At 37.7% G+C, this 26952-nt stretch overlaps 1 protein-coding gene across 2 annotated transcripts in view; it reads right to left on the bottom strand.

Annotated features, from left to right (window-relative positions):
* Positions 1–26952, bottom strand: part of AXIN1 (axin 1) — a 196609-nt gene that overhangs the window by 6839 nt on the left and 162818 nt on the right. Inside the window, exons 6-9 of one of the 2 annotated variants that reach the window (XM_036738221.1) lie at positions 15078–15625; positions 12872–13048; positions 6643–6888; positions 1791–1898 (exon numbers count right to left, since the gene is read on the bottom strand). In XM_036738221.1, coding sequence (XP_036594116.1) covers positions 1791–1898; positions 6643–6888; positions 12872–13048; positions 15078–15625 — 1079 coding nt within the window. The remainder of the gene's footprint in view (positions 1–1790; positions 1899–6642; positions 6889–12871; positions 13049–15077; positions 15626–26952) is intronic. The other variant, XM_036738222.1, reaches the window with a different exon arrangement.

Genomic DNA, 26952 nt, shown 5'->3' with positions numbered 1-26952 from the left:
TTTCAGGCACCACCATCTGAGGCCGCATAGTCCTGCTAACCCTTTTAAGCTGTTTTGACATGACATCTACTTTGAGTTATACAGCCCTGAGCTTCACATGAAAACTTCTGTTCTTTTACCAACACCCACAGGAGTCAACTACCCAGAATGGAATTTGTGACTGCCTGAATTGGGGCTCATGGTTTCTCCAGAAGCCTTTATAATGTTCTTCGAGCAGTGTCTGGAAGAGGCAGCAGACAATTGCACACTTAGGAGACTGTGAGTAAGGCTGAGGTACATCACCAGCAATGTCAGTCCACTGCACCACAACTCATGGGCAGAATACAGAAGCTTTGACGCCAGATGCCCCCATAACCCAGTGGAGCAGCTGACCAGATGCCTAGGAGCAAGGAGTTCATGCGATAACAAAGGTCCTTCTAGGGAAACTCTAACCTAGTATTGGAGGCTATCCAGAAAGAGGGCTCCCATTTAGACGCTCAGTATCTGTGTCCCACTCAGTATGTGAAATGAAGAACCTTAAAAGATTTGTAAGGAACTTCTGAGGTTCTCTAGTTCAGTCTCCAAGTCTTTGTGGCACTGCCTTTTCACAAAGCTTCAGCTGGCATTATGCTCTGCTACGGAGGCAGTGTCCTTGTTGCCACACAGGAGCCATTCCTGATCAGATCACTGTCTCTTTCCTCTAATCTACCTTCCTGGAGATGGGACTCCTTTGTTACTAAGGTTCCATAAAATGGAAAGGAATACAATTTATTCATCAGCTGGGGTATGGACCACTTTTGCTTACTTACTCTTACTGCCTCTGGTATTACAGGAAAGGAGAACAGAAAACAATTCTTTAGTAATTCCTTCAAAAAGAGAGAGTTTCTTCCAGCCTCTGGTTAACAAGTTTTTGGATCTACTCAACTGAGAGGCTGGCAAAGAGCTTTTAAGATGAAAACATCTGAGCAAGGAGGGAACACATTAGTTCTAATATTTAACACAGCAGGTGCTTCAGAATACGGTCATTTTTATTTTGTTTACAAACCACATTCTGATTCTTTTGTACCACCTACTTTGTATGGATTTTGGCCAGAAGGTGTGAATATATGGGAAACTCTAGGGTCACTTCTGATTTCTAGGGTCTTGACTAAGTAGTCATTCAAATGAGTATTTTCTCTAGTTGTCATTTCATGTAAGAATATCAGCATTTTTTGAGCATACAGATTCTTAGTAAGCAGACTGATACTATTCACTACAGATACTTTTAAATTAATCATTTTCATTAACTTGAAGAGCTTTTATTATTTTTTCAAGAAATCTGTATTTTTCAACTAGGTTATACATGAGCCACTCTTTGAGAACTAAGTTCAAATGGGATGTTTTAAAAGGGGGAGAGGGGGCAAAAAGAGCAGAGCAGTTGGGATGCTATAAACACAGATAGCTCCAAAGCCCCTGTTAGGAAAATGTGGCAATAATCTTCCAATCTCTCTGCAAATCTGAATACTTTCCCTAGCTGTGCTGATATCAAAATGTCTCCCTTTAAAAGATTGTGGACAGAAGGCTGTATGTCATAAAAAAAAAAAAAAAGCACAGGCTCTGGCTCTATCTGTACCTTCTAAGGCCTTGTTCATTTCCAAGGCCAAGCTGGTTCTGTAGTGTGGGAGCTCCCTAATTGTGGAGTGAGGGATGGAAGGAATAAACGGATAAATTAATTATTCAATAGCTAGTGATTTTTGAGATCTACAACAGCAGGCCCCTGGGGCCTTGGTTCCTGGATGTATAGAGAACACATGAAGCGTAGTGGCACCTACTCAGACTCGGAGAGGTCCATGTCGGAGACAGCTGGTACCACATTCAGCATTGGCATACAAGCTGGCCTGACAGAAGAGCGACCCCGCTGGATAACCTCTTGCACATACCTAAAGAATAATCTTTATATATTAGATGTGGCAGGTCTACTCCCATTTCTACGATCCAACATCAGTATAAAGCTAACCTTTCAAGGAACAAAATCTTAAATCCTTTGTTCACTTTATCCATTGTCTACGAGCTTCTTGAAGACAGTAAAATGCAGAAAATACAACGAACCCTTATAACCCAAGATAAATGAACCAAGTTTCCCAAAGCCTAATAGATAGCTTTAGACAATGGCTTGTACATAAGAAGATGGGATTTTGTCAGCTGATCTATAATGGCACAATTTTGCCTCTGCACTGTAAGCCATGAAGAGTTCTACAGACAAGCTACTCTTAGCATCTAGAGACTAAACATTCCTCACTCTCTCTGCGTAAAATATGGTTACTAGTGAGTTGTCCTTTCACCAGTTCTTTCTTCAGACAACACACACTTTAAAAAATCTGAAAAAGCTTGGAAAGAGGCTTTTAAGAACACATTTTCACATATTTTACTTTAATATTAACAATACTACCTTTCTTTAGAAGATCTTAAATAGCAAAATTTTTATTAAGCAATTTATATTAATCTGTTTTTTCCCCTAGATTAGTTATATATGATATCCTTTCTCTACATCAATGAAATGTACATATTTGTGGGCATAATTCTGTATAACTCAGTGTAATACACTTTCATTGCTGATAAATGACACACAGGCTGTTAATATGAGGAAGCTTAAGAAAATGTTTCAAGACAAAGAATAGTAAAAACTGGTCATTGTAGAAAATAATTACATATCTCAGGACCCATATGCACAAAGATATTTATAGTAACTCCTTTTTTGGTGGCAAAGAACTGGAAACTGAGGGGATGCCCATTACTTGGGAAATGTTTGAACAACATCATGGTAATTAAATATGAGGAAATACTGTTGTGCTTTAAGAAACGAAGGGGATGAAGGTTTTAGAAAAACCTGGGAAGATTTGTGTGAACTAATGCAAAGTGAAATGAGAAGAAGCAGGAGAACAATTTATACAGTAATACCAATATTTTTAAAATAATCAACTTTGAAAGACTAAGTAAATGATCAACACAATGTCCAACCACAATGCCAACAGACTCATGATGAAACAGGTTATCCACCTCCAAAAAGAGAATTAGTGAACTAAAATAGTACAGATTGAAGCATATTTTCTTCTCTCTCTTTCTTTGGGGGGAAGATATGGCTAATGTGGAAATCTGTTTTGCATGACCACAAATATCTGAAATGAGTTTTTTCTGCCTTCTTAATGGGTAGGGGAGGGAGATAATTTCAAAATGAAGATATAATAAAACTGAATTTTAAAAAATTCGCTATCTCTCCCCTTCCCAATTCTTCATCCTCTAGGTCTTTCATTTCAAAATCAGCACCTGCTTATGAAACCAAACCAATCGAATTAGTCCTAGATCAAGAAACACAAGCCAGTAGCTTTTCTTCTTCCTTAAGAGTCATCTGTAAAAGCTTAACTTCATTTTGGGGAAACGTGGCAGCAAGAAAGCAGGATGCAAAGGGGCATAGAGAAAATGGTTTTGCCTGGGTTTTAATATATATCAATTTCTAGCACCACTTTATGCAGAACAACTGGCCCTAGACTGCACAAAGAACTCTAAGATACAGTTCTACCTTTAAGGAGATTCCAAGTGAAAGTGGAGATAAGACACATAATTTCTTTGGGGGGGGGGGGAACCCCCAAACTATTGCAATAATAAGCCAAGAAACTGTTAAAAATAGGAAGAATACAGGAGACCAGGGACTTATTGAGTTCACATGGAAACTCTCTTGGCAAAGATAATAAACTAGCCACTAGATATCAACATTGATTGCCCAGGTGCAGAACTGGTGTTCCAACTTGAACTTGGGGAAATACATTCAGAGAAATAAACCCATCTAAGTGTCAGGGACCTTGCTGAGAAGAATGTGACTACTTCTGACAAGATGGGAAGGGTCAGAAGAGGAAAAACTTGATGACCTCTTAAGTTTGTGCTAGCCTTAGGAATCTGAAGGCCATGAGATGTGAGAACGAACAGTTGATAGAACAACAGACTTTGGGGTTCTAATATTGTCACAATTTTTATGTGCTAAAGCTAGTAAGAGGAGTTAAGAAATATTTACTAATTCAGAACATACCTGCCACTTTGCATGCATACAATACATTTGATTAGGTGGGACGACAGAACTGGATTATTTATAAGAAAAGGCAAAATTAGAACTCTAGTTGTCATCATTACTTCTCTTTTGTATATGTGAGTGTGGCCGGCAGTTTATAGTTAGAAGGAGTTGAAAGAACAAGAAGGCAACTGGGAAATAAGGAAGAATGGTTTGCTTTGCTCTGAAACCTGCAAAGCCGAAGATAGGTAAGTTCTGCTTCGGTTGGACAAAGCACTTCAGCTATATCCAGAAAGGAAACAATTTTGCCACAATTTTTAATTGTCTAATCCTCAAAAGTTCTTCCTGCCAGTATGTTGTCATGTATTTTTCTACTCAATATCTTTCACATCTACATATCTGAATAACTTTAAGGATGTTAACTAGTCTGTGATCCTACTCCTTCCTAAATGCTTTAAAAAAAAAACAGTTCCACAGTTCTATCTATCAAGGTTTAAGATGGTCAACCTGCAGGAAGATTCATTTGAAAAGAATGAGAGTCTTAAAAGCTGGGAAGGACCTTAAGAGATCATCTAATTCAGGTGTGGAGAATCTGCAGCCTCGAGGCCACATGTGGCCCTCTAGATCCCTGGGTGCAGCCTTTTGACTGAGTCCAAGTTTTACAGAACAAATCCTTTTATTAAGGGGATTTGTTCTGTGAAGTTTGGATTCAGTCAAAGGGCTGCACTTGAGGATCTAGAGGGTCACATGTGGCTTCAAGGCTGCACGTGACACATCCCTGATATCTAAGCCCTTTATTTGTCAGGTGAGGGAACTGAGACCCTAAGAAGTAAAGTGATTTCCATCACACAAGAGCCAAATTCAATTTAAATTGCTGCAGTCTAATGGTACCATAAGAATACTCAACACATTTTATAGTACCCACAATCTGTGAAAGCACTGTCAGTGAGATAATAACAATTTATGCACTTCAACTTGGGACCAAGTTGTCCTTGTAGGGAAAGGTCAAAGGTGCTAAATTTCCATTCCATCAAAATTAAAGAGAAAATGTGGCTTAAGGGAAAAGTTCCTTTGCCAGGGAAATTAATAGTAGGTTCCCAGAGTATCCTTCCTTCCACTTTTTACTGTCTTAATATGTCCTCAGCAGACATGTTTACTATGAGGGGGATGGACTTGACATCTGAGGTTCCTTCCAACTCTACATCTATAATCCTGTTATCTTTCTATTATTGGGGAGATACTGATAAGATGACTGCTGCAAAGCTCTGAATGTCCTCTATGTCCCAAACATACCACTTGAGCCTGGAATGAAAGATATGGCCAGAAGCAGGTGGGTAATTCTTGTGGCTGCACCTTATATGGTTAAATTACACTGATGTGCCATGTTTTATGGTTATAAGGGCTTATCAGAAACAGTGAAGTTGCATGCCTGCAGCATGATAGAACATGTGAAATATCATTTGCATTGAGTCAACTGGTTTAGTCAAATGTACACATATGATAGTGAGGGTTATTTTTTTTTAAGAAAAATGAATAAAATTATAAGATGTAGAATTTACATCTTGTAGAACACTACATAAGGATGAAAATTAAATTACAATTTAGTTAAGAAATGGAATTACTGACCACACAATATCAGTATTCTCACAACATAGATGAATAATTCTTCAGTGCAATTTAGACTTTCCTGGCGATTTTGCATACTAATTTATAAAAACTAGGGGTTAGATGTCTATAAGATAGAATTTTGATGTTAGAGATTTTACAGAGTTTATTTTAACACCTATGAAGTGCACAAAGCTGAACAGATTTTGAAGTTTATTTCCTCAATGTAGTTGTAAATATAGCTTTTTAAAGCTCTCACTGAAAAGTTTTCACTTGGTACTTGAGGCTATGTGAAAAACCTGCTTTGCCTGAAAATACTTTTTTGTGTTATTCTGAATCATGCTGGGGAAACATTGTCATCTCTCACACTAAAAGACAAAGACAGGTCTCTCTTTCAAAACATCTTTTCAAACTGACCAATGCCACTGTTAGTGATCCATAACACTGATTAGGCAGTGGATGAATAATTCTATTTAATTTCCTTTCAGAATGACCCAGGATAGCCAGCATCCTTCAGTTTAATCAAACACCTTCCACTCCTTTTAGCCCTTTATCAGAGCACTCAGGGACATAGGGCTCATTGTGTTTTCTTTTTCTCCTGATTGAAGAGGCTGGGGTAAACTACTCATGGGAGTGGTACAGCCTCCTGCCTTAATCCCTAGAGGTACCAATAAATGTAGTCAACTAAACTGTGCCATTCTCAAAAGGCTCTCTGTTGTGAATGTCACGAAAATGTTTTTTAAAGGATTCACCAAGATAAAGTGGATACCAATTAATGTAATTGGGTTGGGTGAGGAGGGACTGAAACACAAGCAGATGGCATCATTTTAAAGTATAAACCAAAGGCCTCTATACTTATGTCATTTTCTTGACTAGGGTATTTCAAGACACACAGCTCACCAAATTTACTTATTTTGGAATTCCAGAAAGCTGAGATGCCATAATAATCAACGCTTACCTCATCATTCTTATAACGTTAATTTTCTCTGAAACTCCAATCAATTGAAACCAGCCCCTACCTCTGCTTGGTAGGCAGTTTTCCAGCTCTTTTCTCTTCTTCTTCCAGGCGTCTTCGGGCTTCCTCCAGCTGAGTCAGGGGGTTTGGGGCTGGGTTAGGTGGCATTGTGGGGTCTTGGATAAAAAGATGAGAAGGTTGGACAACATTTCGGAGCTGAGCGCTCACCCAAGGATGGACAGCACCAGGACGCTCAATGGAAAGGGGTCGGGAACTATCATGGCCCAGCTGCTTCTTAGTTCCTGAAGACCTGTTTTAAAATAAAATGAAGGTAAGGCTCAGTCAACATAGATCTTTTTTTCCTTTAATTTAATATTTTCTTTTTTTCTCAATTACATGTAAAAACAATCTTAATATTCTTTTTTCAAATTCTGAGTTCCAAATTCTCTCTCTCCCTTCCCTCTCCCTCACTGAGAAGGTACGCAATTTGACACATAGGTTATACATACGTAATCATGCAAAACACATTTTCCCAACAAAGATCTTTAAGCAAGCAAACAAACTTGGTCATTAGTCCCATGGGAATCATTACTCTCTTCTCCCCTAACTCTGCATAGAGACAGAACACTTCACAGATTTTCAGACTGGGAAGACATACATAAGCACGTCCTTAGGTTTATATCATACCCTCAAAACCAAACAGGACACACTGTCAACACTAATTTATCTAAAATAATTTATTTAGCTATCTTATATTCAGTATCTACTTTACACTCATTCCAGATACAGAGATATCATTACTTTAAAAAATTGAGACTTTTCACAAAGTAGTTTTAAAATGCTAATCACTGGTAAAAATGCATAGAACAATAATTTTTTATATGTGGCCACAATATAAAGTGAATCAGCTTTAACTCCTGGTGACTTGGTATGGCTGTCTCCTCTAGACATATGGAATGCTGAAGTGTATGCTGTTATTCTATTTTTAAACTCCCAAAATGTATCTCAGCAGAATCTGTTGTGAATTTTCTGAAGCTAATGCAAAGAATATTCTTGGGTGATAAAGGAGGGAATTTTCCCCCTTTCTCCTCCTACTTCCCTATAGAGTAAGACAGATTTCTATACCCAATTGAGTGTGTATGTTATTCCCTCACTGAGCCAAATCCAACAATAGTAAGGTTCAAACAATGCTTGCCTCCCTCCCTTGTTTCCCTCTACTGTAATAGATCTTTGCACCTCTTGCTGCCTTCCCCTTTCCTCTTCTCCTAGTACAATAAAGGAGGGAATTTTTAAGGTCCTCCTGTGTTCTAGGCACTATGTTAAGTGCTTTACAAATATCTCATCTGGCCCTCCACCAACTCTAAGTGCTGTTATTATCTTCATTTTACAGTTGAGGAAACTGAAGCAGACAGAGGTGATGTGATTGCTCAGTCATACAGCTAGTGATGTTTCCTGAAGTTAGAGCAGAAACACAAATTTGAGAACCCTAGATTTTATTTGACCACCTTCAAAAGCCTGCTCCACGGCCAAGCCTGTCTCACAGACACTTAAAATTGCCAGGTGACAGATCTGTAAAGGAAAGTCATGATACACTGTGTAGAACAGAGAGACTTTTAGATTACATGCTCTATAATAAAGTTAGCTTCTTAAAGCACCTCACAAATGTATTTTTTAAGCAATTCTCCTGAATAGCTGATATTTTAGCACCTTAGTAAATTCAGACAACTGCCAGTAAGACTAGTTCTTAGACACAGTCCTTTACAGTTTGCAAAGTGCTTCCTCACAATTCCTGGAGGGGGGCAGTGCAAAGATGATCATTCCCATTTTAGAGATGAAGAAACTCAAGCTCAGAGAGATGACATGACTCAACAAGGATCTTTTAGACCTATCTTCTGATTTCCTAGTCCAGTGCTCCAAAACCCCAGTTATGTTCCTGCCTGGCTCAGGGTAACAATAGTTAAAAGAGTAGAATTATACTATAGTCACTACCATGTTTGTAATGTCCCATCAAGAAGAAACTATAACCCTTTTATGCCAGTGTGCTTTAGCCCCACTTGCAAATTACTTAAAATAGAAACTACAATCAATTCAGTTTCCAAGATCAAAGGAAGATGGGGGTGAGTACACATGACTTATGTCTTAGATATCTACAATTTTAGTTTGAATTTAACCAAGTGTCCATACCATGCTGAGACCTCCCTTGGAAAAGTCCCAAAGTCTGTGCCACGGTTGGGTTTTAGAAAAACAACTTATACTTCTCACTTCCTTGGGCAGAAGGATTGTGTGTATGTGTTTACAATACAGCAATTCATTGCAAAATTACCAAAGAAGGATGTAGGGAGGCAATATCATCCAAATGGGTACCTTACCGAACCCTTGAAAAGGAATATATAGTCTCTGGCCTCTATGAGTTATATATTCAGGGCATTTCATTCAAAATATAGTATGAATGTAAAAAAATAATTCTGTTCTGGAGTTCCCTATGGACTTTGCTCTTATTTTAAGGAATAATTTGATCTTAATCCTATTCCTAGCATGTTTCTTTCTAGTTTCTGACACATCTGAAAGGCAGCAAACCTTTAAAAGAAGTCTGTGCTGACCCTTTCCCAGAAAAGGGAGGCTAAAAATGAGGATTATTCTTAGTTGCTTATTCTTCTAACATCTGATAAAACCATATAAAGTTACTGCTCTAGTCCAAGGCTCTGAAGAGTCTGTGCTTAGTCTGCCCTTTCCCTTTGGCCTGAGTGGTCATAGCAGGGCTGGCCTCCTCAAGGCTAAGCAAACTATGGGTATTCCACAACCTCATTCCCCCAGAGCACATGGAAGAGAAGACAGAGTTGGTAGGATATAAATCTATGAACGTGGCACAGAATCAGCACTGAGGTCCAGCTGTGGATGTGGAGGATAAGGAGAAGGGAAGAGTAAGCATATTGGTTTGGGGACCACACTAAGTTACAAGGAGTTGGCTTCAGAATACTTGTCTTTTTATTAAGTATTAATGTTTATGTCTGAGAGAGCAATAATAAAGATAAAAGTATATTACATCAAGGACACATTCAACACTGAACATAGACACTGGGGAGAATTAAAAGTGATGACAGAAATTAACATCTTACTCTTCCTTTATGATTCAGCTCAAATACTGCCTCATCTTATTCTTTCCCTCTCAATCCTGGACCATCCCAGGGATTTCTCTCCATTTAGTTTCATAGTACTTTTTAAAATTCATACACATTTATCATATTCTAATCAGTATTTAATTTATCATCATAAATGTCTTATCTATCTCTAGATTATAAATTCCTTGAGGTCAGGAACAATGTTATTATTTTTTTCTTTTTTGTATTTCCTTTAATGTCTAGAACAGTGCCTTGTATATGGAACTTAATAAATATTTATTGAATTAATTCCTTACCAAACAATATGGCTAAGCTAAATGGACTCCAAAGGAGTTAAGTGAGAGAGAAACAAATGCATATTAAGAATTTCTGGAGTTAGCTGCCTGGCACTCAATATATTGAATAACCTCCACATGATTAATACCCCTGTGTGAATGCTTTTATTAATGCTGAATGTGAAGGTGGGCATTCTAGTTTTATAACAGGACAAAAGAAAGGGACAGCATGATGAAGTGGGAAGGACTAATAGAAACAAAAAGGATTAGAAAGATTATTTGATCCAAGTTGGAAGGGACAGAGTAGTTGTATTTAGAAAAAAATTCTTTTAAACATGAGCTAGAGAAAGTGGAAGAAAGAAATGACTGATCAATGAGAGGCTCGAGCAGTGGAAACCCCTAACACATGTGCCAAAGACAGGACAAAGTTCAATTTTCTTTGGCACTGGGACTGGTTAAATGTTGCCATGCTGATATGAGCTGTGAGAATTACTGGTCAGAGAATGACACTACTTTTCCTGCTTAGATTTTGAGTCAACAACTAGTATTCATCTCAGCTCTTCTCCTGACCATAAATCAGATGCACTCCCACCCTACCCCCTGTAACCGGAACATATGCAATACATCACAAACACTCTTTAACTTTCCCACAGTTGCTGTCACAAAGAGGAAGGGCTCAGCACTGTTCTATGGAAGCGAACAACTGGCTTGTTGCTGTTGTTCAGTTGTGTCCCACTCTTTGTCACCCCATGGACCATACTGTCCAAGAGGTTTTCTTGGCAAAGATACTGGAGCGGTTTGCCATTTCCTTCTCTGGGGGAATAAGGCAAACAGAAGTTAAATAACTTGCCGAAGGTTACACAGCTAGTAAGTATCTGAGACCACATTTGAATTCAGGTCTTCCTGATTCCAGGAGCAGCCAGAGCTCTATCCATTGAGTCATCTAGTTGCCTCTAGATCTAACTGGCTTAGGTTACAGCTTATCACGGAGAGGGCCATTTTAACCTGAAACTAGAGTTGGAGCTAGAAGCTAGCAATATAGGACTGAGCACTCCCAAAGGCTGGGGCTAAGTATCAGCTGGACAACCTGAAGGAAATAGGTAGGAACTGTAAAAATAAGATGTGTTGTTACAATAAGTTGGACTAAATAACCAAACTGTGTATGTGTAATTTACATGTATACAACGTGTAATTTACCTACTTATACACATTTACATATACCTAGAGATTTCATTACGCTACAGTTGAGTGAATGGCTTTGCACTCCAAAAGCATGATGACTTACTACAGCAGAGGGTTAAGAGAATCACAAGGAGCTAGGTAACAGCTACTACCAAAGAACATTAAAGATGGGAGGGGCTTTCAGGTTCATTCATTTTAACACATATATTTTATAGATCAGGAAAATGAAGCTGAGGTTCAGCAGTGAGTTTCAAGGTTGCAAATTAAAGGGTACATTCCCTAATGCTTTGGGTAGTGCCAGTGGAAATGACCAGATGATAAAACAGGGTATCCAGGTGTTTCTGTCAGACTCTGATTCACTTTTGTCTTTTAAGTGACAATCAGGTGGTAAACTCCTAAAATACTTAGATCATTCTCAGATGAAGTCATTACCACCCCCAGAAATAAATATGTGAGAGCAGTACCACAGTGCTTGCTGGAAAATAGAAATGACCTAACAACAGGTCTTTTCCACCATTAATTTTCTATATTATTTCCAGGTTTGCTGTTCTATGGGTTTGTCTGATATGGAGAAGAAGAGAAGCTCTGAAGTGAGGATACAACATTATGTGAATTAATCCTAATTTAAAGGTGGGATATTGCATCGATCTGGTAGGCATTTGGCTGATATTTACTTGAGGCTAATTATTATTCGTGCGCTTAAAAAAAAGTGTTCAGTACTGCTTATCCTTCCCACTGTAGTACCTTAAAAATCCTTGACTTATGCCAATGACCACCGAACAGGTAAAGTATCACAGGAGGCAGTACGATGCAGTAACAAGAATCCTGGGTGTTGGTCTGGGAGTCAGAAGACCTGGATTTTAGCTTTGGCTGTTACCCTTACTGATCCTGGACAAGTCATTTGTAACCTTCTAGAGTTGTTATGAGGAAAGAATTTTGTAAACTGTAAGTAAAGCAGTAGAGTCAGTGAAGCCTAGCACCCTGAAGCCAGGAGGAGCAGGGTTCAAGTTCCTTAAACCCTCACTGCCCTAGACAACTATGAGTTGATAAGTTGCGGAAAAGATGGCAAAGTGAATTGATAGTTTTCTCACCTGGGAGTTATATATACCAATGAATCACAGGTTTAGTCCTCATTCCTAAATAAAGCACTACTGAAATGTGAAGAATTATTACTATATAGGATGTCAAAGAACAAGAATGTCCTTCCTAATGCAGATGTCTTACCATTCACCTTAGAGGCTCAGCTGAGTCACATAGTTTTTGTCAAATGTAGTGATTATGTCTGTCAGAAGGCCTGACCTGACACAATGTATTTGAATTAATAACAGAGAGTGTTCCTAATTTCAATGAGATAGTCTTTACTGGTTAACTAAGTTCAATACTTTCTTCTAGATCCTGCCTATAATTTTATCTGCATGGATACTCTTTCCCGTTGATACTGGTCATAACTTCTCTATAACTACATCACATAGTATGATCAAATTGAAGAGCAATCAAAAAGCATGTCTTCAGAGCCCCCCTGTGCAGGAGGAGGCCTGGAGAAAGTAAGCAACCCAAAGCCCAATTAGCTCCCCCTTCCTCTGCAGTCGGCCATCTCCACTCTAACTGCTCCCCCCCCCCCCCCCGAGGTTCATTCCTACCACAAAAGCCAAATTACTTTTATAACTAGTTAAAACAAATATTCTTACAGACTCATACAGAACCCATAGTTCCTTACCCATGGTTTGTTTTTTTATGCCTGCTGATTTCCTTTTCTCCTTCTATTATCCACTGCATGATTTTCTGGTTCTTCTCCACATCTTCTGGAGACCCAGGCATTTCATAGTTGGGGCCAGCACTTTTCCCTGAATCAGCCTTCTTTGAATTTCTTTTTGAGAGCATACTGGTTTTGCCACTGAAAGAACAAAATTTGAAAGGTCAGTTTTTCCTCACAAAATCACACAACTTGGAAGGCAGAAATCTCCTCTCTAGGACAGCAAAAAAGTACCAATTATTTGTGTGACGGTATCTGTGGAAGGTACAGCTATTGCACCTTGAGACTGACCATTCTACTTTTTTACAGTTTCTCTTTTTAGAAGATTTTCCCAATGTGCTAAAAATCTGATGCTATAACGACTACCTGCTGCTCCTGGTTTTGTTCTCTCAGGTAAGGTAGAACAAATCTGATTCCTCTTCCATATGACCAATTTCATCTTTATCTTTATGGCACCATCACTATGGATATGGATTCTTCCAACCAAAATGTAGCCAGTGGCTTTCTACCATCATCTCTGCATGGCATCTGACTTGGTAATGCTCAGTAAACATTCACATACTAAACAGCAGCCTGAGAGAGAAGTATAGCCAGAAAATATGTTTCTCTGACAGGTGGAAAAAAATCTCTCCAAAAAAACAAAAATCCATTTTTTTAAGTTAAATTGGGATGTTTTGGCCACCTTGACTTCCAATTTTTGCATGATTAATCACAGGGGTCATGTAATCTATTGTTTGTTTGATTCATTATCCCCAGGGAAAAAAAAGGTGGGAGATATCAGCTCTGCAGAAAGGCAACTTAAAGAATGGTTTAGATAAAGCTTCATTATATTACAGTTGAAGATGACTGTTAAACCGGGTTTGATGATAATACCTTCCTGGAGACAGTGGGAAGGTAAAAGTCAAACTGTGATTGAATCCTTTATCCCAGCATTCTTGCTTTATACTTACTCCTTAGGCCAGGGGTTTTTAACCAGGAGTCAGTGAATTAAAAAAAAATTATATTTTAATAATTAGTTGTTGTCTTTCTAATCCTGTGGATTTTTATTTCATGCATTAAAAAAAATTCTGAGAAGGGGTCTGAGAAACAAAAAGGTTAAGAACTTTTGTGCCAGGAAAGTAACAATATTCTACCTGGGAAAGTTTTGATGAACTGTGATACACAGCCAATCATACCTACCCTTCTTCAGTGCTGCCTCTCAAGCTATGTAAAAGAAATACAGGAGCCCAGGGTTCATTCCTGGTGGGTATCTAGCACTTTAGGAGAGATGAAAGCTATAATGCACTTAGCAGTTGTGAAATAACTATTTTATCTGAATGCTCAACTGTAAATATCATATGTTAATTTTCTCTAAATATGTACACAGATTCACTGCTGGCAGAGCAGGTGGGAGAGGAAACATGAAGTTAAGCCATCTGCTGCCCAGTCAAGGTTAAGTGATCTATGAAGAAACAGCCAATTCTCTAGATAATGAAGAGATGGGATGGATCCTCATCGGTTTTCTGGCTCTAGGCTCTCCTGTTTTCAAATTTTTGAGCACTTTTCCAATTTCTGTTCCATCCTGTATGCCACTATAGAGTTTTACCCCATCCTTGAACTTAATGGATAAACTCAGTGAGAAAGAAAGAGGGAGTAGATGTATAGTGTGAAGGCCATTTGGGCTATGACTTTTCAAGTACAGAGAGGGAGAAAAAGTCTAAGAGTATTGTATAATTTTTGTCAGCAGGGGTTGTTTATAGGTCTAGAGTTGGATCCTCTTTCCCTGGGTACTGTGAACTCAGTAGTTCTCAGTAGTGAACTCCCTGGTTTTGTTTTTTGTTTTTTTAAAACAATGATCCAGAAAAAATATTCCAAGATTCGTTCCCTTTGTTAGAGTGATTATTCTTTGTGGGTTAAATACCATTTTTTAAATGCAGAGTTTCAATTTAGAAATATTTTCAAAATCCACAGATGACAATTTCACACAATGTGACTCACTCTTCTGCAAAAGAAGACAGTCTCATGACTCTCTTTCCAAACTCTTCTTTCTTGATTCTACCTAAAGCAGGCATAGCTACAGAGATGAAGGACAACAACCAATATAATTAACACAGGCTGGGGTCTAGTTTCAAACCTGCCAACTCAAGCCAAAAAATCATTTCATTTTCCAATTATTCTCTAGGATACTTACCTGTAGCCCAATCCATCCACTGGATTTGAAGTTATCCCCATGTTTTCATTGTAGTTTCGAGATTTGGTTGCATAGTTATGTGACTCTGAATTCCAAGCAAAACTGTTCTGAACCCTCTGAGTGGCTTCAGCCTCAATCTGCTCTTTTGGTTTCATCACACTGTGGTGATGAATATGGTGGTAGACATGTTTGTGATGGTATAAATTAGCTGTATCTAGTTTCATTCCTGATTTTGTACTGTGCTTGCTATGCCCAGGAGCTCCTGAGCCCAGTGTCCCTGGAATCTTAGCTGCATGACCATTATCTGGGGAGCGTGGCTTTGGGGAATGGTGGCCAGGTCCTGGGGACTGGCAACCTGGTGTCTTCATGACCCTCTGTACATGCTCATCAAGGATGCTCTCAGGATTCTCCTCATGGACATCTCGGATCCCAGTGCAGCCCATTTCTGCATAACGGGGAGGGAAATGGTGCAAGGTCTGCGCAGAAGGCAGCTTGTGACTAACTCCTGAAGGCCCAGAAGAGATGTTCGCATCCTCACCTTCTTCTTCCTATTAGGAAGGAGAAAATAGTGCAATGTAAGCAATTTATTTCAAGTTCATTTTTGTTTCATTAGAACATCAAACTAAATGAAAAATAGGAAGGGGAGGGCTTGCTTAACAGACTGCTTAATTTTTCTGAAGGCAATTCTACAAAAATCAAACAAAGTTTCCATAGTGTTTTCTGATGTGTTAATGCTGAGGCTGCCTGCTGAAGTTGTCACAGCACAGGTGGTAAAACAGCATGAGGAAAGGAGAAGAGGAAACATTTCAAAGACAGTGCCCCACTATCAAGGAAATTAGCATATGCCCAATGTGCACAGGGAAAGTTAATAACCTCTGGATATGTCTCTCCTCTATTACTAGACTATTGAGTATCGGAGGGAGTTCATGTTCATTGGGGAGTACTAATGGTGGTGGAGCACACACATGCCCAGGTACCAGTACTCTTTTTTTCCCCTTTTTTTTTTTAATTTTTAGTTTACAACACACGGTTCTACATAATTTTGAGTTCCAGTTTTTCTTCCCTCCCTCCCCCGCTCCCTCCCCAAGACGGCATGGAATCCCATATAACTTCCACGTATAACTTCGCACTGAATTAATTTACACACTAGTCTAGTTGTGGAGAAGAATTATGTCCAATGGACTAAATCATGAGAAAGAAGAAACAGAACCAAAACAAACAAACAAAAAAAAACAACAACCCAAAAACAAAAACAAAAGAGAGAAAAAAAAAGAGGGAGAAAAAGGCAAGCATGAAGTGTGCCTCAATCTGCATTCATACTTCATAGTTCTTTCTCTGGATGTAGATAGCATTCTCCATCGTGAGTCCTTTGGAGTTGTCTTTGCACCTTGTGTTGCTGAGAAGAGCTTAGTCTGTCAGGGTTGGTCCTCACGGAATCCATATATCTGTGGTTGTGTACAGTGTTCTCCTGGCTCTGCTCCGCTCACTCAGCATTATGTCATGTAGGTTTTTGCAGGTTGTTATGAACTCCATATCATCCCCATTTCTTATAGCACAATAGTATTCCATTACCTTCATATACCACAGCTTGTTCAGCCATTCCCCAATTGATGGGCATCCCTTTGATTTCCAATTCTTAGCTACCGCAAAAAGAGCCGCTATAAATATTTTTGTACATGTGGGTCCTTTTTCCCACTTGTGTGATCTCTTTGGGATACAACCCTAGAAGTGGTATTGCTGGGTCAAAGGGTATGAACATTTTTATAGCCCTTTGGGCATAGTTCCAAATTGCTCTCCAAAATGGCTGGATCATCTCACAACTCCACCAGCAATGTAACAATGTTCCAATTTTCCCACATCCTCTCCAGCATTTATCATTTTCCTGTTTTGTTATTTTAGTCAATCTGACAGAAGAGATATATGAGTACTAGTACTCTTAGCCTAGTAAGAACAGCAGGGAAAAAGAAGAATGAAGGAAGGAAAGACAAATATATGTGACTTTATCGGTAAGAAAGAAAATTTTGCAGGCTGCAGATTATCTAAATCATATTGGCAAAGATGTCTGCCTTTTTAAAAAATAACTACTTATAATTTTCCTAACATTACCGTGTAAAAAAAGTTTTTCATAAATTTCCATACTTTCACAAAAATTCTGACAATTATTCACGATGTCCCACAAGTCTTGGTGAAATTTTAAGCAATTTAAGCTTAATTTTGATCATAAATTCTGAGCTGTTCTAATCTCACAGCTACCTGTGAGATTATAAAGGTCCATCACTTCATGTTAAACTACTAAAGCTTAAAACTGCACTAAGACTTCTGGGACGCCCTGTATAGTCTAGCACTCTGGATTTCTGAAATAAGAGTAGATTCTCATACGGAATGGGCAGAAACCACATCTATTTTATATTCTGTGTTTTTACCGAGATCGGCAGTTCAGTAATCATGGATTAAATATTTAATGTGTAATATGCTGAGGGATATACAAAGGAAAATAAGACAGAGTCCAGCAGAGGAGGTGAAACAGAAATAAGATCGTCACAACACATGACAGAGCATCACTACGCAGGAGAGGTCACAAAGTGCTGTGTCTCACCTTGGTGGTGATGCTAGAATAAAAGAAGGCTTAATGGGGAAGACATCATATGAAGTGGGGTCTTTAAGGATGGACAAAGTTTGAACGGACAGGGTGGGGTGAGAGAAAAGCAATAAGAGCTGACATTTATATCGCACTTCAAAGTTTGCAAAGTTGAGTTAAATATATCATTTCATGTGAGCTACATGACAACCCTGTGAGAAGGTATTATTATCCACATTTTATAAATGAGAAAACTGAGGCTCAGAGAGTTAAGGGTCATATCTATGGTCACACAGTATGGATCAGAAAGATGACCTGAATCCAGGTCTTTCTTACTCCAAGTCCAGCATTCTACCTACAATGGCACACTGACTCTCAAAGAAAAATCTCTTAATATTGTCTAGGGATCAATATGAACAAAGACATGAAGGTCGGTGGGGTGGGAAACTGGAGGGATATAGTTAGTACTATTTATCCCTGTGAATAGTCAATAAATGCTTGATGATCATCAATTATATAAGAAGGGACTGAGAGGTAAGGGGAGAATAAAACACCATCTACTGGTCATAGTGAAAAGGAGCATCATACAATTAAAAAAAAATAGTGACTATGATTCTGACAAGGCGTAACAACATTTCCCCTTTCCCAAATCTCCTTTCTCTTTTACCTCAAATGAGCAGCAGCTTTTTTTTCCAGTTTCATAAATATTTATATTTCTGTGCCAAACCTGATAATACTAAGTAAACATGCTACTACAAGTGTACAAAGATCTATGATTCTTTTGCTCATAAACTGATCATAAATTCAGAGCTGAGAGATATTTGACTTAATAAAGGGCAACTGTCTGGGTATCATGTCTGAGAAAAAGGGCTCTATCTACCACATCACCTGCCTCTCAATGTTGTGGCTACTCCACCTACCAATATAGACAGTAACTCCTCTATAACTTATATGGTAGGAGTGAGAGTCTCATTTCATTTTAATCTTGAATGTGAAGTACTAACCTGGACTAAATCAGATGACTCAATAGATGGTATTCAAGACTAGTAATTAGGCTGACAAAATAATTACTGTGTAGTAGCTAACTGGTGATGAAGCTCCGGTCAGTCCTTAGACAACAGTCTATCACAGAAACCTTACTGCAACTTGATAGGACGTACTAGACTTTGGAGCAACAGGTATCTAACTGGGGCTTTAGAACCCAGGAAACTGGTGGGACAGTAGCCCTTAGCTAAGATCCTTTCCTGATCACTAGCAGCAATTCAAAAGAGTAACAAAGTGGCTCAAAGGACAAGTTATGTAACTTTGTAGTCCCATAAATGGATATTCAAACACACAGTCAGAATCTTTGGACTGAGTCCCCTTTACCCAATTTTCTTTCATAACAGTTTTTCTTCATAGTTCCTCTGGAGAATTTCGAATCACAGAATTGAAGAGATTTCAGAAGCCTTCTCTACTTTTCCAGACACTTCTATTTGATGCATCTTGCTCCTTGCTGAAGCACAGAAGAGGCCATTGTACCTATTGCTTCTTTTGCAAAGAATTTTCAAGAAAACATATTTATTCATCACAGTGCTACAGATATGATAGTGTTCATTTTTAAATTAAATTTTGAGAAAAATTGTTGACTTAAAAAATTCATGAGACAACTTTAATTTAGGACAGAAATTAAGATTCTACTGTGTCACATACAAATTTCTGCATCCCACAACTATGTCCCTATATTTTCTTTCCAAAGGAGAAAAATATGCTCTGGATCATTTATTAAATGATAAATGTACTAAAATTGGAGACAGAACTTCTCATAGAGAATTGAACACTGACCACTAGGTGGGGCATAATCATCACATTAACAAAGTTCTTATTCTGAGGATTTAGAATTTTGGATTTCATTTTTTAGAATAATTCATTCAATAAACATGTTGAATATGAGCAAGGGTGCTCTCCTGGGCACTATAATAAAAGATTCTTAACTGCTTTAGTTTCATAGATTATATATAATATATAAAACTTATTTTCCTCAAAAATTGTTGAGAAATCATGAAAAAACAAAGGCTTTTTTGTGCACAATTGGTGTTATCCTTTATCTTGGTTTGGTTTCTCACTATTCATTTAATTATTCATGAAATTAAAAGCACTTACAAACATCCTGTCATCTAATATTTTAGTTGTGCTAACTACTTCCTTCATGGAATTATCATAATTCTATGATTAAACAATCATAGAATTATAATAACTGTTTGGCTATTTCATTTATTATATGTGAAGGCAATTCACTTCTGTCCTTTCATACTAGTCATATTTAACAATGTTGAGAATGAGCTCCTGGTTCAGAAAAATGCTGCCGCCATCACAACTTGAACAAAAACGCAGGCAGTGAGGGGAGAGGGGGAGTTAGCAATAGTGTTGTGAAAAAAAGAAAAGAAATCTACCAAAGAGAACAGAAGGCAGTTTTGGGAGGAAAGGACAGATCTGAAAATAACATTTTGAAATTATTATATACATTTTCATGGAAACTACAATTCTATTAATGCAGCCTAAGTTTCATTAAATTTTTAACGCAAAAGGTTTTTTTTTTTCCTATATTAATATACTGCCCGCAGTAAACAGACTCCCTTAGAAAATGCTGGTGATAAGAAAAAACAGAACGCACATTTCTGACTTCAAGAAAAACACTCTAGAGAGTCGTTGTTGTTGTTTGTCCTTCATTCTCCAAGAGGACCATGGCATCAGGAAGGTGACGCCGTGACTTGCGAGTGAATCGGATTTGTGAGGGAGGGCTGTGCAAAGTCACCGGCCTCACTCTCTCCTGCAGAGAGCAAATGAAAGAGTAATGAAACTAATCAGGAACTTCTTCTTGGAAGAGGTCAGTAAGAGACTGTATTAGGAACAAGGGACAATGGCTACTTTAAATCATACTGACCAGTGGGGAGCAGCGCTAGCAAAGTTCTAAACCTGAATAGCTATAATGATGAAGAAGGGATTCATGCTTCAGGTAGGAACTGTTCTGAACAGTCCTCTAGGTCCTTTCTGCTTCTAGGATACTATGGAGCAGAAAAGGATATAAATTAGGTGTACCTAAGGGACCTCTTCTCCTTTGAATTTGGCTGAAAAAGGTCATCAGATATTTGGGAGTTACAAATTTTGCCATAAAATGTCTAAAGAAAATGATAGATGACGTTAAATTGAAAAGTTTTTGTATAAACAAAGCCAATGCAACAAAGATTAGGAGGGAGGCAGAAACTTGGGAGAAAATCTTTACAACCAATGTCTCTGATAAAGGCCTCACATCTAGAATATACAGGGAACTGAGGAATACAAGTCATTCCCCAATTGAAAAATGGTCAAAGGATATGAACAGGCAGTTTTCAGAGGAAGGAATTAAAGACATCTATAGGCATGTGAAAAAATGCTCTAAATCATTACTGATTAGAGAAATGCAAATCAAAACAACTCTTAGGTACCATATCTCTCCTGTCAGATTGGCTAAAATGACAAAACAGGAAAATGATAAATTCTGGAGAGGATGTGGGAAAATTGGAACACTGTTACAATGTTCATGGGGTTGTGAACTGATCCAGCCATTCTGGAGAGCAATTTGGAACTATGCCCAAAGGGCATATCCTTTGACCCAGCAATACCACTTTTAGGGCTGTATCCCAAAGAGATCACACAAGTGGGAAAGGGACTCGTATGTACAAAAATATTTATAGCAGCTCTTTTTGTGGTAGTAAAGAATTGGAAATCAAGGGGATGCCCATCAATTGGGGAATGGCTAAACAAGTTGTGGTATATGAATGTAATGGAATACTATTGTGCTGTGAGAAATAGGGAAGATACGGACTTCATAACAACCTGTAAAGACCTACATGATATGATGCTGAGTGAGGGGAGCAGAACCAGAACATTGTACACAACCACAAATATATTGCTTCTGTGATGACTAACTTTGATAGACTTGGCTCTTCTCAGCAGTACAAGGTTCAAAGACAGCTCCAAAAGACTCATGATGGAAAAATTTATGCACATCCAAGAAAGAATTATGGAGTCTGAATGCAGATTGAGGCAAACTATTAGCTCTTTTTTTTCCCTCTTCTTTTTTGGCTTTCTTCTTTCTCATGATTCATTCCATTAGTCACAGGTCTTATTTACACCTTGATCATTGTGTAAATAAGATTAATGCGAAGGTATATGTAGAACAAATGTCAGATTCCACGCCATCTTGCGGGGAGTGGAAGAAAATTTGGAACCAAAAACTTGTGGAACTGAGTATCGTAAACTAAAAATAAAAAAAAAAAAGAATCTAAAAATTTTTTTAAAAAAATAATGCAGATTAAACTTAAAAAAAAAAGAGAATGATTAGATGGCTTTTGAATGATGCCAAGATAGATCTGAAAACCATGAAAAGGAAAAAAGAGAAATCGTGTGCCCAAGGGAAAATAAAAGAAATTCTATATGTAGAGCAGAAAGGAACAAGAGTATCTGCAATCTAGAAGACAATATGTAAAACAACTCCAAAAAGATGGAATACTTAAGCAGTTGAAAACAAACAGAAGAAGTCTGCTATTATAATGAACAATCCTAACTATTTCTGTGAGTAAATTTCCCAGCATAAAGAGCCCATTTCAGCAGCTAAATACTATTTTGGGCAGTCAGGTGGCACAGTGGATAGACCACTGGTCTTGGAATCAGGAAGACTCATCTTCCTGAGTTCAAATCTGGCCTCAGACACTGACTAGCTGAGTAACCATCGGCAAGTAAGTTAACCCTGTTTGCCTCAGTTTCCTCATCTGTAAAAATGAGCTGGAGAAGGAAATGGCAAACCACTGGAGTATCTTTGCAAAGAAAACTCCAAATGGGGTCAGGATGAGTTGGACATGACTGAAATGAATGAACAACATTTTAGATTCATGAAGCAGAATAGTCTTTGAATAAACAGGGAAATAAAATCTGTAAAATCATATCCACGTAATACCCATAACGATGAGGACAAAGTATCTTTTTATCAGCTGACAATTCATGGTATGTGGAAAGGTTCTGAAATATCTAAAATTATAGGTATCAGTGAGATTCCATTTGTTTCTTCTGCTCCATCAAAAGAGATTAAAAATAGGAAAATACAACAACAGGGAGGAACAGATACAAGATGATGCTATATACTTTAAGCTCACAGATTATACCATTAAAACAAAGCTGAACACTAAAGGTATTCAGGAAAATTTTTCAAGGCTTTTTTGACTGTCAATAAAACAGTCTATCTAGGTTAAGGAAATACTCTTGTGATACAGGTACTTAATTTAGGAGACAATCAATGACATTAGGAAATGCTTTGTCAGTCAGCTATATTCCCTATCCCAGGAATTTGGGACATAAAAACAAAACCTTCATGAATTTTAATACCTATATACCCTTCCTGACAAAAACAGCAGACCAGATGCTAGTTGCTAAATTCTATCTCAAAGATCTGACTATATCTGAAGAATCAAATGCTTCTAGGTTCTGTACATCCATTGCAACCCTTCTGTCCAATGCCTTCAATCACTTCTCACTGATCCCCTATGGCCTGAGACATATCAGAAAATAGAGAGAAGGGATATGCCACGTAATACTAAATAATTCTATATAATGCCACTTGCCCAACCACCATTTTGCACTATCTTCACCAAAAATGACCACAACAAATCCTAGGGTTATCATTTTATGAGGATACCACAGGAATGTGTGGAACAACAGCCCCCTCTCGGCAAAACAAGGCTAGTTCTGCTTGTAACACGAATGCATGTTTCAGATATGTCAATGTTTATATTAAGGGAAAATCATGTGACAAGCTCACCTGTGACGGTTGGATGTTTGAAACAGAGGCAAGCATGAAAAGGGAAGCCCTTCAGAGAAACTGGGGTCAAAAGAGTTAACTGATTGATGCAAGGTTGAGGGCAGCTATTGAAAAGGCTCAAAATTATGGCATATAGGTGGCACAGTGCAAAAAGTGCTAGACTTGCAGTTAGGAAGAGTGACCACAAAATCTGTATATGATTCTGGGCAAATCATTTAACTGCTCACAGCTCCAGTTTTCCCATCTCTAAAATATGGATATACATATGGGGCAGGACCAAGAAGCAGAACAGAGGCAGCAAATCAGCCAAGCTTTCCTAACACTCACCTACAAATATATTAAAATAATACCTCAAATTGAATTCTGGAACATCAGAATCAAGAAAAAGTCAGGGTGAGACATTTTTCCAGGCTAAGACAACTTAGGAGGCCAGAAGAAGACTGTGACACAGGGGTGGGGGCTGATCGGTGTATGTGTGGTGTGTGTGTGTGTATGTGTGTGCATGTATATGTATGTATATATGTGTATGTATGTGCATATATATATGTATATGTGTGTATGTGTGTGTGTGTGTGTGTGTGTATGAAAACAGTAGCAACACCACGGCTGTGTCTTGGAGGTGGTATCAGTAGAAGCAGCAGCTTCAGGAGCTCTCAGCCCAAATATGGTAAAGGGATCAGGCAACTGGTCAGAAAGACTTTACAGGTGACTTCTTCGCTGGTACTGGGTACAGGACCAGGTGCTGTCTGGCAACTCCATTGCTTATGCATAGTTCTAGAGTAGAGAGGAGTGCTTGTGGCTGCAAGTGAGCAGGGGTCTTTCCCGGGCAAAGACCAAAGTGCAGACCAGAAGAGCACAGACCACACCATCTTGGAAAGGCTAAAAACTTATAGACTTCCAGAATTAGTTGTGAAAACAGCAGCATGAAAAAGCCTGAAGCTTGGGAAAATGCCCCCAACCCTCCTACATAGGTGAGAAGAGAACAACTTTAATACATATAGTTCAAAGTAAAAAAAATAGGCTGGAAAACAAGCAAACAACAGAAAAGAACTTGACCATAAAAAGCTACTACAGTGACAGGGAAGAACAAGACACAAACTCCAAAGAAAACATCAACATGAAAAAAGCTATAAGAAAAGCCTTAAAATGCAAATTAGATACAAACCTAACAAGAATTCTTGGAAGAACTAAAGAAATTACAATCAATAAATCAAGTAAGAGTGGCAGAAGAAAAACTGAGAAAAGAAATGAGAGCTATGCAAGAAAATTATGAAAAGAGAATTAATGGCTTGGTAAAAGCACAAAAAATACTGAAGAAAATAAATACCCTAAAAAAGAGAATAGTCCAAATGGTAAAAGAAACCCAAAAATTAACTTAACAATCCCCTAAAAATTAAAATTGAGCAAATAGAAGCTAATGACTCCACAAGAGAGCAAGAAAAAATAAAACAAAGTCAAAGGAATGAAAAAAATAGAACAAAATGGGAAATATCTCATTGGAAAAATAACTGACTTGGAAGTAGATTGAGGAGAAACAAATTAAGAATTATTAGATTACCTGAAAACCGTGATTAAAAAAAGGCCTAAACATTATCTTTCGAGAAATTTATAAAGGAAAACTGCCCTAAAACAGAAACAGAAAGAATCTACCTCCTAACAGAAATTCCAAAATGAAAACTCCTGGGAATACTACAGACAAATTATAGAGCTCCCAGGTCAAGGGGAAAATACTGTAAGTAGTCAGAGTCAGGATCACACAAGATTTTGCAGTTTCCACATGAAAGGAGTAGAAGAATTGGAATATGATATTCTAGCAGGCAAAGCAGCTAAGATTATAATCAAGAATAACCCACCCAGCAAAAGTGAACATAATCCTTCAGCGGAAAAAATAACTTTTAATGAAATAGAGGACTTTCAAGCATTCCTGATGAAAAGACCAGAGCTCAATATAAAATTCAATATTCAAACACACAAGACTCAAGAGAAACACAAAAAGGTAAACATGAAAGAGAAATCTTAAGGGTCTTAATAAGGTTAAAATGCTCATATTCCTATATGGGAAGATAATTTATGTGATTCTTAAAACTTTTGTCATTATTACGGTAGTTAGTAGGAGTCCTACCAAATTCCTTCTATGACACTAATATGGTTTTGATACCTAAACCAGAGACACAATAAAAACAAAACAAAAACTATAGACCAATTTCCCCTAAGGAATGTTGATGCAAAAATTTTAAATAAAATACTAGCGAGGAGATTATAGCCCTATATCACATAGATGCTATACTATGACCAGGTGAAATCTGTACCAGGAATGAAGGGCTGGTACACTATTAGGAAAACTATAAACATAAGTGACCTTATCAATAAAAAACCAAAAAATCATATGATCATATCAACAGATGCAAAAAAAGCTTCTGACAAAATACAATTCCAATTCCTATTAAAAACACTAGAAAGCATTGGAATAAATAGAGCGTTTCTTAAAATGATAAGTAGTATCTATCTAAAACCAAGAGTAAGCATGATCTGTAATGGGAATATACTAGAAGCCTTCCCAATAAGATCAAGGGTGAAGCAAGGATATCCATTACCACCACTACTATTCAATATTGTACCAGAAATGATAGCTATAGCAATAAGACAAGAAAAAGATGATGAAGGAATAAAAATAAGCAACAAGGAAAAAAAAACTATCACTCTTTGCAGATGATACAATGGTAGACTTTAAAAAACCACAAAGAATCAACTAAAAAATAGTTGAAATGACAACTTTAGCAAAGCTGCAGGATATAAAACAAACACACATAAATCATCAGTATTTCAATATATTACTAACAAAACAAAGAAGGAAGGGACAGAAAGAGAAATTCCATAACTGCAGACAATATAAACTACTTGGCAGTCTACCTGCCATGACAAACCCAGGAACTATCTGCACACAATTAGAAAACATTTTTCACATAAATAAAGACATCTAAAAAACTAGAGAAATATTAGTTGCTCATGGGAAGACTGAACTAATATAATAAAAATGACAATTCTACCTAAGTTAGTTTACTTAGTTTCATACCAATCAAACTACCAAAGAATTATTTTATAGCTTTAGGAAAAAAAAAAAAAAACAAAATTCATTTGAAGAACAAAAGGTCAAGAATATCAAGAGAATCAGTGAGAATAATGTGAAAGAAAGTAGCCTAGCAGTACCAGATTTCAAACCATATAACAAGGCAATAATCATCAAAAATCTAGTATTGGCTAAGAAATAGAGTGGTGGATCAGTGGAATAGATTAGGTACACAACACACAGTAGTAAATGACCATAGTAATCTAGTATTTGATAAACCCAAAGATGAAAAGTTTTGGGGCCAAGAACTCATTATATGACAAAAATTACTGGGAAAACCAAAAAGCAATTTGGCAGAAACTAGGCACACATTTCACACTGTATGTCAAAATGGGTA

Source organism: Trichosurus vulpecula, chromosome 9 (assembly GCF_011100635.1).
Source record: "Trichosurus vulpecula isolate mTriVul1 chromosome 9, mTriVul1.pri, whole genome shotgun sequence".
NCBI classification, from domain to species: domain Eukaryota; kingdom Metazoa; phylum Chordata; class Mammalia; order Diprotodontia; family Phalangeridae; genus Trichosurus; species Trichosurus vulpecula.
The sequence above is the reverse complement of the archived record's forward strand: the minus strand, read 5'-3'. Positions and strand labels throughout refer to the sequence as shown.